The 16,768-nt window shown below is 47.4% G+C and overlaps 1 protein-coding gene across 2 annotated transcripts in view; it reads right to left on the reverse strand.

Annotated features, from left to right (window-relative positions):
* Window positions 1-16,559, reverse strand: part of LOC144179716 (TBC1 domain family member 13-like) — a 46,327-nt gene extending 29,768 nt beyond the window's left edge. Inside the window, exons 1-3 of one of the 2 annotated variants that reach the window (XM_077708162.1) lie at window positions 16,302-16,440; window positions 13,135-13,208; window positions 8,473-8,513 (exon numbers count right to left, since the gene is read on the reverse strand). In XM_077708162.1, the coding sequence (XP_077564288.1) occupies window positions 8,473-8,513; window positions 13,135-13,208; window positions 16,302-16,321 (135 nt within the window). In that variant the 5' untranslated portion in view covers window positions 16,322-16,440. Of the gene's footprint in view, window positions 1-8,472; window positions 8,514-13,134; window positions 13,209-16,301 lie in introns of both variants that reach the window. The other variant, XM_077708170.1, reaches the window with a different exon arrangement.
* Between the last annotated feature and the right edge of the window lie 209 nt (window positions 16,560-16,768).

A 16,768-nucleotide genomic window follows, 5' to 3' on the forward strand; every position in this document is an offset into this window, starting at 1 on the left:
CTCGTCTCGCATATCTTCACCTTCTACTGTTGATTTTAACGATGAGAGTGGCAGTGAAAAGTCGGAATGCGGCTTTAGAGAACGGATTTCAGCTCGAGTGAGGATTCGGGTGTCGATCAGCCTGGAACATCAAATCGCGCTCAAAGGTGGGTGTTGGTTTCGGTTTCAATTGGTTATGGAGTAGCTTTGTGCGCTCAAAATATGTTCTGTCTGGTTTATATTTATTCGCTAGGGTGTTAACTACCTATGGTGGTGATCTCCTGCCACCAGCGCCGAAACAGATCAAGTTTTCGCCGAGACGAGAGCCAGGCGTGTACCTGGGCGACGCCGTAGCCATGGCCTTAGTGCCAAAGAGATCACACACAAAAAAAAAAACCAGTTACACCTAGCCGCATCAAACTTTTGCGATAAAGAAACAAAGCATTGTGTTAGATTTCGTATATCCTGAAATAATTTTATTCTTTTTTAATGTTTTTATATTTACGCTTTTTTCCATGTTTTTCTTTAGTTTTTTTACGAAGTTCTTACTTTCAGATTTTTTCATAGTTCTATCGTCAGTGTTGAAGTAAAACTTGGTATTGTATGTCAAAGAACATATAATTAGCTGCATTTTGGTATATGCTAAGGCAGGATGGTGCCTTTGCTTTGTGTAATGAAAAATTTGTACCGAGACCTCCATTTTTCATCACTTTTTCCAGCGGTCCCGGAAGAGTTAACAAGGCTGTTCTGGTCGGTCCCCCAGTGACAGCAGATCCTAGGAGGAGGGGGAAGAAGCTGTCGACCCCAAGCAAACTCCGCTGCTTCTCCAGCCTTGTACCACTAAACTCTAGTGCAAGCTGTGCCAATTCTTTTTTGTGTTTTCGTAGCCCAAGAAAGACTATCACCTTTAAGTGTGTGCACACGCATACGCCCCTTGTGCTCACACTCTAGCAGGCCCGAAAGCTGGCTTCACCGTTACAACACCCCGTCTGAGGTGGTGGACCCTTTACAGGCTCTTCAGTTTTTACTGCAAAGCAGTATACGCCTAACCTCCCCAGTTTTCATTCTGGTGAAGCCGCTTTCCTCGGCGCTGCTCCGGGGCTCCTCCTTGCCACCGCCGACCACCTTTTACAACTGTTGTTCCCCTCGCCACCACCAATGCCTCTTCCAAAAGTTGATAACGGCGGTAGCACCGTTATCAGATGATTGCGGAGAATCAACAGAAGCGGGAATGGGTGTAAACACGACCGAAAGCCGCCGCCAAACATGCAACGACCGCTGTTGCCGCCTGAAATTCCACCTCTCCGAGTAGCGGCAAATGCCTCCCGGTTGAAGAGCAATTTGCCCGGTTGGAACACCAGCGTGAGCCCATAATTCTTCACCAGCTTGAAAGGCTTTCCGAGCGACATTTCAGATGGTGTATTTCACGACTAAGTGCCGTATTTTCCGGTCTATAAGTCGCACCCTCCTCAAAATGAGTTTTTCCGAAAAAAAAAATGTATACAAGTTGCACTGGTGTATAAGATGTACCGCTGTAAAAAACGCACTTAATCAGGTAAACTCAGAGGATCAGTTCATTAGAAAGTGCGGCGAAAGTACATGGCTGCGGCAGTCGCCGCCTCTGAACGCATCCCCCTGGTAAGAAGTGCTAGACACATGCACCAGCCGTCCAAAGTCTAGACAGAACTTCTCAAAAATGGTTTATTGATCAACACAGATGGCATGTACTTACAGACGGCATTTAGGCAAAACCATCGAAGCCTTCGTCCTCCGGCTCACTAACTAATCATTCATTGAGACCATAGAGCTGTCTCTTAACACGCGCTGAAATCACGCAGCACACAGGCACCTTTTTGAGGGCGGACCACTCGCGGCCACCACATACCGGATTTATTCCATACATAAGTCGCACCGGTGGATCAGACGCACCAACAAAAATTTCAGGAAAAAACCGCGACTTATACACCGGAAAATACGGTATGCGCCCATCCCCCGGTTAGCGGTTTATGCATGCACGGGTTGGGGGTGGAAGGGGGGGGGGGGGGGGGCATGCACACACAGCTGGGCTTCATGCCGCTTCCGATGACATGCCTGTTGTGCCGGAGGGAGATCTAAACGCTGAAATCTCATGGCTCAGTGCACTTTGTCGGCTGTCCTTCACAATCGACCGATTTGGGATCTGGACTGGGGTGTTACACAGACCGCAAGATGCCTATGACGGGGGAGGGAAACAGACAGCCACACGTTTGTACGCTAGAAAAAAGCTCGAGGCCTTCCAAGTTTTAACTCCCTGTGGGACGGACGCATTTGCTCGCTTGGGGGAAGAGAAGAGCAGGAATTGAAGCGTCAGCCAGAACAGAACCGCGAATGGACACGAAAACAACGGAAAGCTGCCGCCGAGGCCCTTGCCTCCTGTAGTTCTAACTTATTGAGTAGCTGCGAATCCATCCCGGATAAACAGCAACGCACCTGCATGGAGCGCCAAAGTGAGCCAATATTACTTGTTCAGCTTAAAAGACTTTCAAAGCGACATCGTCTACGGTATCTTTCACTTCTAAGCACGCACACATAACCGACTGCCAGTTTATGGAGGCACGCGTTCGGAGTTGAGGGAGGGGGGGTGCACGCGTAGCTAGAAGTTTCATGCCCTTACTGATGACATGCCCTTTGTTCTAGCGAGAGGTTTAAATTTTGATGTCAAACGGCCCAATACGACCTGTCCGGTGTCATTAGTGGTCGAGTGGATTGGGTTAATGTGTTATACAAACAGTAAGATGCTTACGATGTGGGAGGGAAGCATACAGCTGCGTTCTTGTCCTCTAAAATAAAGCTCGGGTCCTTCCAAGATTCATTCAGCTAATGGGCTAGGAAGTATGCTCAATCGCATATTACAAACGCGTTTTGTTTCATTCACTGCATGGACTGCATCCTGCAGGTCATCCTTTTTCAGAGTGAAAGGGTGGTAATTTTTGTTCGTTTTTTTTTTGTCTAACACCACCAAATAAAGCGCAAGCTTAAACAGCTCTGCTGCTAAAATTAGCCTGATTTATAAACCCCCTCCGGCAGGCTCTTGTGGCAGAAGCACTAAGGCAGAGCTAACACAATGCCAAGGAGATAAGAGATCCTCCCCAAAAGCACCTCCCTCCTGGCTAGTAGTGTGGGTTTCAGTACAGTGCACTGTAGTTTGGGATAGTTGGTGTTTGTGATCCAGGTCTTCAATCTGTGTAAAAAGCAGACAAACAGGAGACAAACAAGAGAAGAGAGAGACGAACCGAGTGTCTGCTTTTTGTGCTCCACGAAGCCATGGTTCCTCTTACCATTTAGCTGCACGTCACCGGTGCATTGCGGGAAATCCCTTCGCTGGTAGCGGGGAACATTGGTGCTTGTTTACGGAGGTTGATCGTAAACACTTCAAGTGTGGTACACTTGGTGCTCAACTAGTCCTAACATGTTGCAAAGAATATATCTTAAGTGTGTTTCTAGTGGGGCATTTCTCGTTTTCAACAAAGCATAATTTCATGTACCTGCACTCATTGAACCAACTCTCCACTTGCATTTCCCACCCTCGAAATACTTCAAAAATTTTCGAAATTTTCTAATAGTGCTATTCAATTTTGATCCAATCAAATGTAGCATTATTTGCATCGATGTTCGAAAGTTTTAGATATTCGCACACCCCTAATTTTGAGTCTTCATGCTAAAATTTAAGATTGACCGGAACAGGTTTACGGGAAGATGGTGATGCAGGTAAAGGCATGAAAAGTACTCCCAAGGCGTGCGGCCATGAACCCTCACCCCTAACTAAGCGCTCCCACGCAGTGCTGCTATCTGGGAGGCGTAGAAGACACCTGCATGGTTGGCTGTCATGAAAGTTGGCGACCACCCTGGTAGCATGACCAGCTGTACCCATTATACCTCAGGCCTTTGTCGCTGGCCCTGTCTGTGTCTGTATTGTGCATTGGTAGTAAGTACCGTATTTATTCGTATATAAGGCGAGGTTTTTCTCCTAAATTGGTAGTCTAAGTCATACCCCGCCTTATATTCAAAGCTCAGTAAAGTATATATATTGCATATGAACATATGCAATAGACGCAACATGCCATCAAGACATCGGGGTATGTGCCTCACCAGCATAGCCCATATAGAATAATTCCCAATCCACACACGGGGATATGCGCCAAAGAGGTGTCAGGGAAGGCGATGAACCCCAGGAAGTGCATGCGCCAGAAACGCGCTTGGTGATTGCAACGCTCAGACCTGCGTTATCCATCAGCTTCGCTCCTGCACCTCAACCGGCTGCCGGCGTATCGGCTGTCTTCTTGACAATATATATATATATATATATATATATATATATATATATATATATATATATATATATATATACACACACACACACACACACACACACACACACACACGCACGCACGCGCGGCGATTTTTTTACTCTCAAAACTGCACCTTCGCCCTATAATCGTGACCGCCTTACAGTCGAATAAATACGGTAGGTGCAGTAGGTATGTTTTTTCACTTGCACGCACCTTTTGAGCGTGTCTGTCCTCCAGGCTGAAACATTTCCCTGAAATCGAACCTGAAACAATGCCTACTGCCTGTTGTTTGGTAACTTTCAAAGCGAAGCTCTAGTGTTCTCACTGATGGCGTCTGTAACACGAAAACGCCGAAGTGAAAGAAAAAAAATGTTTCCCGTGGCTGGAATCGAACCTTCGTCCCCCGCGTTACGAAGCCAGCGCCTACCCGACTACTTCGTTTTGTTGTGGTAGAGGCGGTTTGAAAAACTTAGACGACAACCAAAGAATCCGTAACGAGAAAGCTTTGCGTTCAACCACCATCGTCGTTTGACGGAGGGGTGCACGATATCTTAACATTGTTAACAGCTGAGGTTTGTCTTCTTGAACTATGTGAGAAGCGGGAAGTTGCCAGATATTTCTACTCGGTGGTTAGATGCCCCTACCTCAATCTTTTCAGAAAAATACTTAGGCAAGTTTAGTGGTGGAACAGCCAATTGGCTACTTCGAGCAGTGCTTGTAGCAGCCAAAATAATATATTTGGAGCACACTTTCCAGCTTTTTGAGCAGGGTTTTTCAGACCACTTAAATTGTCTCGTAAGGACTACTTCCCTCAGAGCCACAGACTCAGGACTACTTCACTCAGAGCCATGTAATTTCTCAACCAGGGATTTATCCAGAATTTCGATTTTGGGGGGGTGTTACCAAAACGCGGAGGTTTGTGGACCGTGTGGTTACGATGTTATACACACCACACACATTATATTATATATATATATATATATATATATATATATATATATATATATATATAGTATGCGAATGGGTGTGTGTATAAGGGGCTTGCACTTACCGGGTCGTTTTAAATCAGACCAAAAAAGCACCAAAAGAAGCTTTTAGCTGTTTTTTTCAAAAATTCATTTCAAGCCCAAAAACACTAGTTCGAGAAAACATTGTACAAGCAAAACATAAGCCTAATTATCGGCATGATAGGTTTAGGACTTCTTTTTCTGCACGGAATGCAGGTTTGACAAAGCTTCCGAGATCTTCCTCTGGTCCTCCTTCAGAAGGCTCCCACCACTTGGCACATCAGCTAAGCACTTTTTGCTCACGCCTCTTGAGACGAGGAGATCAGCATTGCTCAACATCTTCTCAGCTGAATCGATTTCAGCCTGCGATTCTTGCTTTTTGCCAATCTTGCTAGTAGCACTGGAATCCCCTGGCTTTTATTTCTTGTTGCGCGGTTCTTCCAATGCTTGGCCTTCAAGTCACTGCACCTGAAGTTTCCAAGAGCCCTCCACTCAGCTCTCCACTCAGGGGCACTGCTGCTGCATTACGGTGCCGCCAAATCATAGCAATCCACCCTTACTTTCACCCTAGATGAAAAGTTTGACGTGCTTTAAGCACGGAGTCTCACTGGTTTTCGATGTCTTGAAAAATTCTAGTTGAGTCTGCTGCTGGCTATCTTGCGCGGGAATATAATCCCTCGCGGCCATCGTTTGCCACACAGCAAATTTGACTGGTCAGCTGGACCTCTCGAATCACCCAATCATGGAGCCAAACGCCGGCTCACCAATTTTAAACGTTTTCCTCCTTTTCTCAAACGTAGTGAGAACGCGTACATGTTGGAGAGGCAAGGTTACTAAGGCCAGGGCGGCCATTAGGCACCCCGGTGCACACGAAAGTCGCTGCCCGGGCTTATGCACTGCAAGTGTAACCCGCTGGGCCAACACCCTCTGGACTAGTCTGGAGGGTGAATGTGCGCGGCCTTCCAGAGCGCACATTCTCCCCTCCGCAGCCGTGAACAAAGGCGTCACCAGCCCTACACAGCCGTCTACAGTCGGTCAGTCAAATCCGTGGTGAAATGCATAACACGTGCGCACATCACCGCCACACAGGAAATACAGCGTAGACCATTTATAATGTAACCGCTTATAGTGCGGGACCAAATATAACGCGGGTTTTTGTGACCACCAGTTTGCCTCCCATAGAACTCAATGCATAAGCATACCGCTTAAGATGCGGTTGGCCGAAGCACAATACCGTTTATAGTGCGGTTTTTCGGCGGGTCTGCTGATCGACCGGCGCAGCTGGGGCATCTTCTTAGGGTAGCAAAAGAAAAAAAGAAATGATGAAATCGGCCATCTGACGCAGCGCGCACCCCTTGCTCTCCTCTAACTTCGACACAGAAGAAAAAAATAGGCACCCTTTAGTTCGCGCGTACACCACAGCTGTCCTTGCTTCATGCACCTCGGAAGATAACGACCGACTCCCCGTCCGCGCGTGGCAAGTTGCTTCTATTAATCGTGAACCGCATGGCCCGTTTTCGCACACGAATTGTGCATATCGGCGTTGCTCGTGCGTTTTTTTCATGCTCACGTCTACGATTCCGCGCTCGTGGTGGCTTCTTCGCGTGGCAGTGGGAGGAGCCTGACGACTTGCACCAATGGAAAGACGCACACCTAATGGCGGGAGATTCGAAGCGCCCCGAGCCGGCTAGAGTCCCTCGATCAGATGAAGGGACTTTAGTTTAGGCTTACCACCGCGGTATTTTTTGATGGGCGCTTTCACAGCAGCGTGGATGGCAGTTTATATTCCACTTTGCGGTCACATTATCAGCTCTTTTCTTGCATGAGCATCTTCGCTTGCGCCTCGTGCGGCATTTCAGCGAGCAGTTAGAAGTTGTCGCTGGAGCTGCCTGCACCGCTTCACGGCCAGTGCCGACGCCATGTTGCCGCCTCTTACTGCACCGCACACATTACGCCAGCTGTATCCGCGCCAGCGTCGCCGCGCCTGTGGCGTGCGCTGCACGTTTTCGCGAGAAATCGCTCCATGCGGTTCACGCTTTAGAACATTGTGCAGATAAGCCACCGCTCTTTCCGAACAAGTGAGCCGCGCGAAAGTTTCCACCACCAGTACGTTGCGCTGATAAGCAGCCGCCTTCGGCATCGTGAACACAAGGTGGGGTAAAAAAAAAAAATCCCGCTGGCCTTTCTTATCATGTCCTGCGGCATCTTCATAGATGCAAAAAACGCAGCCATGGTCTTTCAAAACACAAACACAACGGAAGTTAAAGCCGCACTCGCCGTTTGTAAGACCGCGCTTTTGCAATGCGAGACCCTGCAGCAGCGGCTGATGTTAAAAATAATACGAAATAAAGACCCTGCCTTCGTTTTTAGGTGCTGTGCGTTAGGGTGATAAAAAAATTTAGGATGACTGGAGAGGTAGGTGGCGATTTGGTTGAATTTGCACACGTTTTGGTTATAGTGCAGTACCGTTTATAGTGCGGATTTTTGCGGCTCCCGCGACATACGTTATAAGCGGTCTACACTGTACAAAAACGGAAATGCTCAGACGCCACCTCATAAAAAATGGCAGTACAACATTAAGTTTCGTTTTCATCCCCGGTAAAAACTGCCATTACCCTGCGACTGTTTTGGAGCAGACACGGAGCAATTATTCAAATTAATACGCTTCTGGAGCGCTTCATTAATACGCTTCAGGATGACCCTCGTGGTGCAATTGGCGCAGCAGTTCCACCACTGCAAGCTCCACCAATCCCAATTCACTAGTTACGATTTGTGACGTCACAAACCGTAGGGTAGAAAAGTGTATGGGCCCCGGGGTGGGGGGGCGGTACCTGTTCTTGCTTCTCTTCTACGTTAGTAAACAACCGCTGTTGCTGCAAGTGGTACAGTTGTATTCCTGGCACTGTAATCGACCCATACAGGCCAACATGCTTTTGCATTCCAGGCAATCCTCAGCACTGGATAGTTAAGTAAAAGCTACCCATTACGGCTAGGAATCCCGTGCTACCCTCCATACTTTGTTCCAGTGGGTGGCCCCGAGGTGGGTCAGACTGCCAATACAGGGGGCCACTCACAGCAAACAGGCTCAGTGCCTCCCCCCGTAATGAACACCAGGAGCCTCTCGAAAGGCAGGAAGGATCGTAAGGAACGTCTCTCACCCGCCAGCACAGGGGTCGCAGGCCACTGTCATCAGGAATGCCTGCCAAAACAAGATTAGGTTACACACGAGCGCAGCAGCCAACACAGACGCAGCAATGCTCTTCTCTGTAATCTGTAAGCCTACACCATACCCTACACCGGACCTCAAAATGGCTTCTCAGGAACGCAAGAGGTCACTTGGGCCCCCCTTTGGATTTCCCAAATGCATCCGTTCGCCAGCCGTTCTGGAAAGGGGGGGTCTATAAAGCTAGGGAAAAGTTTCCGTGGTTTCACACAGAAAAGTCGGTAGAGAAATCAGGCTTGAGAAATGGCCCCACGCGAAATAGAGCCATGCAGTAGCTCCCTGACGCAGGCACAGAAAGTTTGCCTGCCTCTTTGGCACACATTCACAACTAGCTCAGCTATTCAATTCATCCAGAGCGCAGGAATCATTGTTCCACTTAACAGGGAAAATTTTCTTGGGATAAAACCTTGAGACAATGTTCCGGCTAAGAAAAAGTTCCATTTACCGGAATCCACTGCATCCATATATTTTAACAATGAATTCCAGCTGACAGTTTAGTCCAGCTTTCATTGCAAGTTCCAACCATGAAGACCTACACACACACCAAAGGATGCTCGATTTCTCATACTTTTTAAATTTTCCCCTCAAAACACTGAGAAATGTATGAGTAAAAAATGCAGCTTGTTCAAACCACTTTAATATTGGAAAATTCTTTTGTTGAAGCATAAAAACCTGACATTATTGGCTGTTAGGAGCGGCAAGAAGGGTGCCCAGCAAATAGCTCATTACAAATTCCCCAAATTTTTCAGATTTTCCCCAATCATTTTAGTCTAATTCCTTGACCAACAAAAAAGAGCACAACTTCAATGGAAAAGGAATGTAGGTAGTCAAAACTGAAGGAAACGCTGCAACGTCGCATGCCTCAGTTTTTCCACGCTTCCTTTCAGTGAGTGTAAAAAAAAAGTAAAATTTCCAATATACTTGTTGAATTTGGAATTGAATTTGAGGAGTTAAAGGGACACTGAAAGGAATTTGTCAAGCTCCCGTTTTTGCTTGCACTGCGTAGACTGGCTCAAATTAGCACACTTTTCATCATTTATCCAGTTGACAAGTCGGTAATTATTTTACAAAGCGCGAAAGAAAAACCACCATGCGCGGTTCGCGGCAGCCGCACCAACTAAAGGCTGTGACGACGAGAGGAGACGGACCGTGATTGAACGATACCCAAGGTTAGCAACCAAACAAGTTTCGGTTTCGGTTCTGTAAAACAACATGCTTGACATCCGACGGCATCGTTGGATGGGCATTCTCGATATCTCAGTAATCGTTGTACTGTGCTTCTGCCATGATGTCGGCTGTAAAATGCATTAGATAAACCTCCCAGGACGGCTTGGAATCGTAGCAATCACTAGCCGAGGCCTATGCAGTGGATGTACGCCCTCCACGTCCCCGCAGACACTCAAATGCCATGCGCTTTCCCCCCATATTTGGAGCTTGCCTCACTCATGCCCATGTGTCCTGGCTTCGTTTCAACTGAGCGAGCGAATTGCGACGACTCGTCGGCGACCGGCAGACGAAACGCTGGGCCCACTGACTGTCTGAAGGCCGGGGAGCCATGCAGTAGCGCAGCCAATTGCCAGCTCGTCTCCTCCCGACGTCACACGAAAACGCCACACAAAATGTGCGAGGGTGCAGAGAGGAGGACAGCATTTTCGAATTGATTTTTCTACTAAACAAATTCGCGTAAACGCGCTCAGAGTGGTCGAAACAGGGCCTAGGGACTCCGGACTACAATTTGCGCTCGTAATCTCGCAATGTTTACAAATCACTTCAGTGTCCCTTTAATCTCTTTTTTTTTGCAATTTGAATCCGTGCAGAAATTTTTGCTCCCAATTTCTTGATTGATTGTAGCGTTTAATGCGCCAACGCAACGCAGGCGATGAGGCGCGCCATAGTGGAGGGCTCCGAATTAATTTTGACCACCTGGGGATCTTTAACGTGCACCAAAATCTCGTACACATGGGTGTTTTTGCTTTTCGCCTCCATCAGAAAAACGGCCGCCGCGGCCGGGAATCGAACCAGCAACCTCGTGGTCAGCAGCTCTCAATTTCTTCATGCACCCAAAGTATTTTTTGCACAGCTTAAGCATCATACAAAAAGCCAACCCAAGAGCACAAGCAAAATGGAAAAATAAACTCTGATATCCTTTACTGTTCGTAACTGAAGTATATTTGATAATATTGAATGCTTCAAAAGGTAGAAGTGCGCTGAAAACATAATAAAATAGCAAACACCAGTTGCAAAGTATTTGAAGTTTTGCATATTTTCACACATTTAGTAACTTCTCAACGACATTACCCGATTTCTAAAAAAAATAACCCCCTGGCAATTCTTCAATTTTTCCGAGTGCCCAATCCTTCAGTGGCATTTCAGTTTTCCTGGTAGCTAAAAGTGACAGTACATCATAAGACAAGAATACCCATAGGTGTATTTGTGGAATGTCACACTGCCATCTAAATCAAGTGCCCACACCATCTCACTAGACTACTTTTTTCAATACAGTATATAATGAATAACCTGCATAGGTGATGGGAAAACACTACACAAAACCATTTGGCTGCCAGCCGACTCTACCCTTCCAGCATGCACCATCATGGGTCGTAGTGGGCAAGATCGTACATCAGTAGAACGCCCTTTGTTCGCTCTTATCTTTCATGTATTGCCATTAGCGATTAATCACGTGAGAGACAAAAACACAGGGCCAGCAATACGCTCGGCCAAGGCATTGATATTTCCAGGGACAAGAGAGCAGAACAACCTTATCTCGGGCGAGAACGTGCATGGAGCCCGGGTGACACACGAAACCACGTCAGCTTTATCTGGTTTCCGACCACACAAAGAACACTCGAGACAGTTATCTCAATAGTGGCCCAGGACCGATTCTGGCTGACTGCTCTAAACAAGTAAAGTCAGATTCAATTACACTGGAAAGGACCGTACGTTTCGAAACCACTGCGACTAAGACAGCTCCCCTTGCACCGATTTACAGGAAAAGTTGCTCTCCCAAATAGAGAAACACTCACAAAATGACAACACCCACAAGATAACCCATGCTCAACACTGCCACGCGACAGGATTTCCAGTTGCAGTGTTTGTTATTCCAAGGGAGGCGAAAAGCAAACACGACCACGCGTACGGGATTTTGGAGCGCGGCAGAAGATCCCCAGGCGGATTGAACTTAACCTTTGGCCCTCCACTATGGTGTGCCTCAAAGCCCAGGTGTATACCCGAGACCAGCACAGCTGCCAACGTATTACACACAAGTGCGCCTAAACAGGGCAGGGTTCGTATGGTTGTTTTTACACATTTCCACACCAGTAATGTTTCTTTAATTGTTTCACCCAAACAGTACGAGCCAAACTATGTCTGGCTTTTCGTTAACCCAAACATCAGATAGGTTACTAGCAGTTTGTGCATGTGATGTAAAAATTTCCATTCGCTAAAGTTGCTGCATTTTAACCCATTATATAATTTCACGTCACCAATTAGCAGCAAAAAGGAGCTGAAATATGTGGTTACACTTCTAATGCTCTAAATGCCACGAGGGCTTCTGTTCAGTGTAATTTACTGCAATTTCCCTACTCATGCAATTACACAGCGAATTGTAGCTTCAGCCTAACGAATCAAACTCAATTGCAAATCCACCAGAGGAGCATTTCCATGCTCCCCTGCTTCGAGGTCGCTGCGAACCTATGTAATCAGATGAGACCTCTGTTTTGCAATCGCTTGTAACAGCTGCAAATGCCTCTCGAAACATTCCCGAGGCTCCCATCGAAAGCAGGACACACCTGACAGCATTTGCATAGAAAGCAAGCATTCCTATAGAATGTTCTGCTGCTTATAAAATACACCTCCCCGCCCCCCAAACACCAGGTGTCACATTCTAGTCGCTGCTCTGGACGTGCTTTCAGACACCCTGCACCATGCTTGCACCCATTCCCTCCCCACTTGTGCCTGCACAAACAGCAGGCTTGGCCGACTCCTGCGCAGGGGAAAGTGGCGTGGCATGCAATGTGGGAAGCAGCCTGACATCGCACACCACCAACAGAGGTCAAAGGGGGCATGCATGGCAGGGGAGGGAGGAGGACACTTATTTCGAAGTGGTGAAGGGGTCCATCCCATGGTATTCTAAGAATTATTCAGAAATGAGCTTTGTAATTGTCTGCAGTATCCCTTCAAAGCCCGCACTGCGGGACACTGACAAGACAGCACATCCCAGTGCTAAGAAGCAACCTCAACTGCAGCAGTGGTCATCCCTGTCACAAGTTAGTGCAAAGCCCATCAACAACGTTATCAAACCTCACAATACTCTGTTATTGTCTTTGAAGCAAGAAGGCGATTGTTCCCAAATGAAACTGCAACCAACAGCTGTGCAACTGCTGCGGGAGCTAAGATCCCGAAGTGCCATCGGCTACAAACAGTGGCCTCGGCTTGGCAAATAGAAATTGTGATTATAAAAGAGAAAACCACTCTAAAGGTTGAAGTGCTTTTCAGCATATTGGCATTTTGATAAACACGTCCACACAGCCTAACTTCAAGGAGAAATGATAAACAAAGTAAACTCGGGGTACAGTGTCCCCTCCCCTTGGGTACTTGCCTTGAAAGCAGAGCTCACGCAAGCGCTGCGTATCAATGTGGTCCGACTCCAGGAGCTTCTGCAGGTCCTGGAGCCTGCATTGATGCGTGCCGCAAAAAGTTGCTCGCATGCTAATGCATTTGGCCTCACCTGCCTTTCAAGATCAAGTGAATAGCCAGGCGCACGCATGAAAGACTGGCTGAAGCCAGTTGAAATTCTGCACTAATTATAATACAAAACCTCGTTACAAGAGACACTGAATGGAACCAAAAAAACGTGTCTCTTGTAGCCAAGGTCTCTTGTACGCAATGTTGCTAACATGGCAAACATAGGAAAACCAACCAAACCGTCTTTATTAAAATGTCTCTTATAACCAGGTGTCTCTTGTAACAGTGTCTCTTGTAACGACGTTTTACTGTACCTAAAACTGGTCAGCGAACACAATGTCACAAGGTAACAACACACACACGGCAGTACTGGGCTAGTTCAAAATGATTTACACTGCTAATAAGATTACACAACAAAAACTGAACTATCCGTGCACAGACCGATGTTCCTGCTAACCACTACTCCAAGATCAAAGGTGTAAAAGTCCTTGGCCCTATCACGTTAGAAAAATGCCTCCTTGAGTTTCATGCAACGAATTTATTCCCATACATGCCGCAAGCACTTGTGTAACAAAGTTTAACTTCCAATAACAAATATTAAGTGTTAAATTTTTCTCCGGGATACTCGAGTGTCATCACGAAATATGCATCATACTTAATGCACAAGTAATCTGTCGTTCTTTCATGTGGGATTTACCTCTAGCTCTCTAAAACAGTGCACAGAATACAGAATATCAGGATGACAGTCATTACCATTTCTGCAACACTGCAAACAGCATCCAGAGACGAAACTTTGCTTTCTGGCCAGGGCACTAGACTGTCAAAAAATCGAGTCTTCTCATTGATTTTTTTTTTTTTTTAGACCTTCCCCGTCCCATTAAGTGCTCCAGTTTCAAAATAAGTACTAGGTCCCAGAACAAAATGAAAAGAACTGCCCCACACTGAACACCAAAAAAAAGAAGCAATGTCAAAACAAATTTAGCACCATGCTCAAATTGGGAACCATTTCCTTAAGTGCGCATGCCAGCCCTCTTGTTCCAGCTGCTTTCCTAAATCAAGCGAGAACATAAATTGGGAAATCTAGCAACAACGTATTTTTCCAAACGCCGTCTTCAAGAAGAACCAGTCATTGGCTGAGCCTGCCTGCCCAGAGCATTCTTAGTAAAATCGTTTGTGAGAACCCATGCAAAATTTAAATTTTACTTTGGTCTAGTTGGCAGCTGTGTAAAACAGCGCAAGAAACAACCAAAAAGACTTAACAGGAGAAGAGCTATTACTCTCACGTGTATTTTCACTGCATTTACGCTTATGCTTTAACTGATTTTTTATGCAATGTCTTCTACTTTTGCTTTGTACCTTCATTATTCTAACACTCGTACTCACTAATAAGAGATTTCATGCAGGCTGTAAATTTGCGACTTCCTCCTGTGCGTTATGTAACCTTTACTTCCACTCGATCAACATTGCTCTGGTTCTGGTATTTTGCATTTAACCTTCTGTTATCAGAGGGGGTCCTCTACGACCTGTGAAGCCCGACTGACCATGTGCGAACTCTGGAACTTCCTTACAGCAATTTCAAATCAAACTGCAGGAAAAGTACTCGACCCTGTTAATTAAAACTGAGGAAGCATTTGTGACACCTGTGAACGCACCATCATCACAGGAGAAACAGGACAGTCACATTGACACGTATTTGCATTACAAACGTTTTCCTCCCCCAAAACACTGCTCCTTTGTCATGCTGTTCTGGTCACTAGGGCAGCAACATGCAGCGCAGCACACGTGTAAAACTCCCCACAGGTGTGAACGTGCACAACATGTGAAGTTGTTGATTCCACGACACCAGATATTCACTTACTTAACCACAAGCAATACTGTGCTAAGGTCATGGTGACTTCGCTAATGCATTAAAAAGCCCTAACGGCTAGGCATTTTTCCCAGTAGCATTAACAGCAAGGAGCGTTGTTAATGCTAGGCACCAAGTGACGCCTCTGGCCAGGCAAAAACAAAATGGCAAAAAGTGCCCGTTGCATGTTATTCACACTGCTCAATCTGGTGATCCCCTTTTTGTGAAAATTCACCCACTTCAGTGAACGTTCACTCTGTACGGGCTTCCACCTGTTTGGTTGAATTAACTGTTACGCCACCTCACTGGAATTCTTTATCAATGCCATCGTGCACTAATGTTTCCGACTCAGCACTAGAGCAGAACGCGACAGGCAATCCCCAGAAGCTGTGCGATTTGGGCAATGTGGCACGGGCGAAGCCGTGGCATTGCACAAATTTTGCTGTTTCAGAACAATGCGTCACCAGCAAATGCGTAGATTGCGTTGAGAGGCTACGTGCTTTACTTGTTGCGTTCTCGTTTCACCTTGTACCAGCAGCAGTGAAATATCAAAGCGTGATCCTTCAAGTAATATTCACTATCTGCTTCAACATCTATTACAGTACGCTGTGCTTTGACATCTATTACGGTACACTGTCGGTTCGCGCAAGGACGTCACGTCTCTCGACCGAGTGAGCGACGCGAGAGCGCCCGCGTAGGAAACGCGACGGCTCTCACGCCCGCCCACCCCTTTGCGACAGCCGCGTTCGCACGGGGACAGCCTCTGGAATCCGAACAATGGCACCAGAAACCCAAACCGCAGAGACAATATCGTAGCACATGCCGCGAACAATGGGAGCTCTCCCGCAATGGAAACTGAGCCGCTGTGAAGCTGGCTGTTCGCCCCGTGCGGGTTTTAACACCGACACGACTTCACCCTCCACACGCAGTGCTTCTCAATTAATTTGCGGCGCGTTTTTCAACCGTGGAATGAAATCGTCGAGCCAAATTACGCGACGGCCCTGTGCATAACGGTCGGGGTCAGTAGGCGGTCTTACGAGTAATGTTCGAATACAGAGGCCGCATTCCGTTGCCAGCGAGACGAAAAGAGGCCGCGAGGAAGTAAGCGAGCGGCATGAGGATAAGCCGCGCGCCTCGTGGGGCGTCCGCCGCCGCCGCCGCGACCACGACGACGCCCCCTTCACTCGAACCCGCGCGACCGGCGAAGCCGCGCATTTTTTGTCCAACGCACGTGCCTTGCCCTGTAGGTGGACATCTCCTCGAGCGGCGTCCGACGCGGCGACGACAGGGGCCTTCGTCACGACATCGCTGGCTCAGCCGCCCGCTACACTTGTCACAAATCCGTCCGTGTGCACGGCTAGCACGACGACTCGGAGGCGGCAACCGACGCAGGAGCGTGAGGTCTGGGACCGGTGCACATTTTATCACCACTCGCGCACGGACACCTGCCGAACTGGCCGATCGCCGTGCCGAACCATCACACCTGAGTGCCAATCAGCCCACAGCCAGAGCTCTCCTAACGCTGGGCGTACGGCCAGTACGGCTGGTACGGGTCGTATGGCGTATGGCTGGCAAAAGTACGGGATTTGCGCCCCGGCCGCTCACTGAGGCAACTGCGTCGGAAAGACAAGGAAAGATGGCGCTGTGCGCAGCGGGAATGCTAGGCTAGAGTGAACTAGAATACTTGGGTAGTGGAAAAAGC

Source organism: Haemaphysalis longicornis, unplaced genomic scaffold (genome assembly GCF_048455015.1).
Source record: "Haemaphysalis longicornis isolate Haplotype H1 unplaced genomic scaffold, Haemaphysalis longicornis Haplotype H1 scaffold_1, whole genome shotgun sequence".
Lineage (NCBI taxonomy): Eukaryota > Metazoa > Arthropoda > Arachnida > Ixodida > Ixodidae > Haemaphysalis > Haemaphysalis longicornis.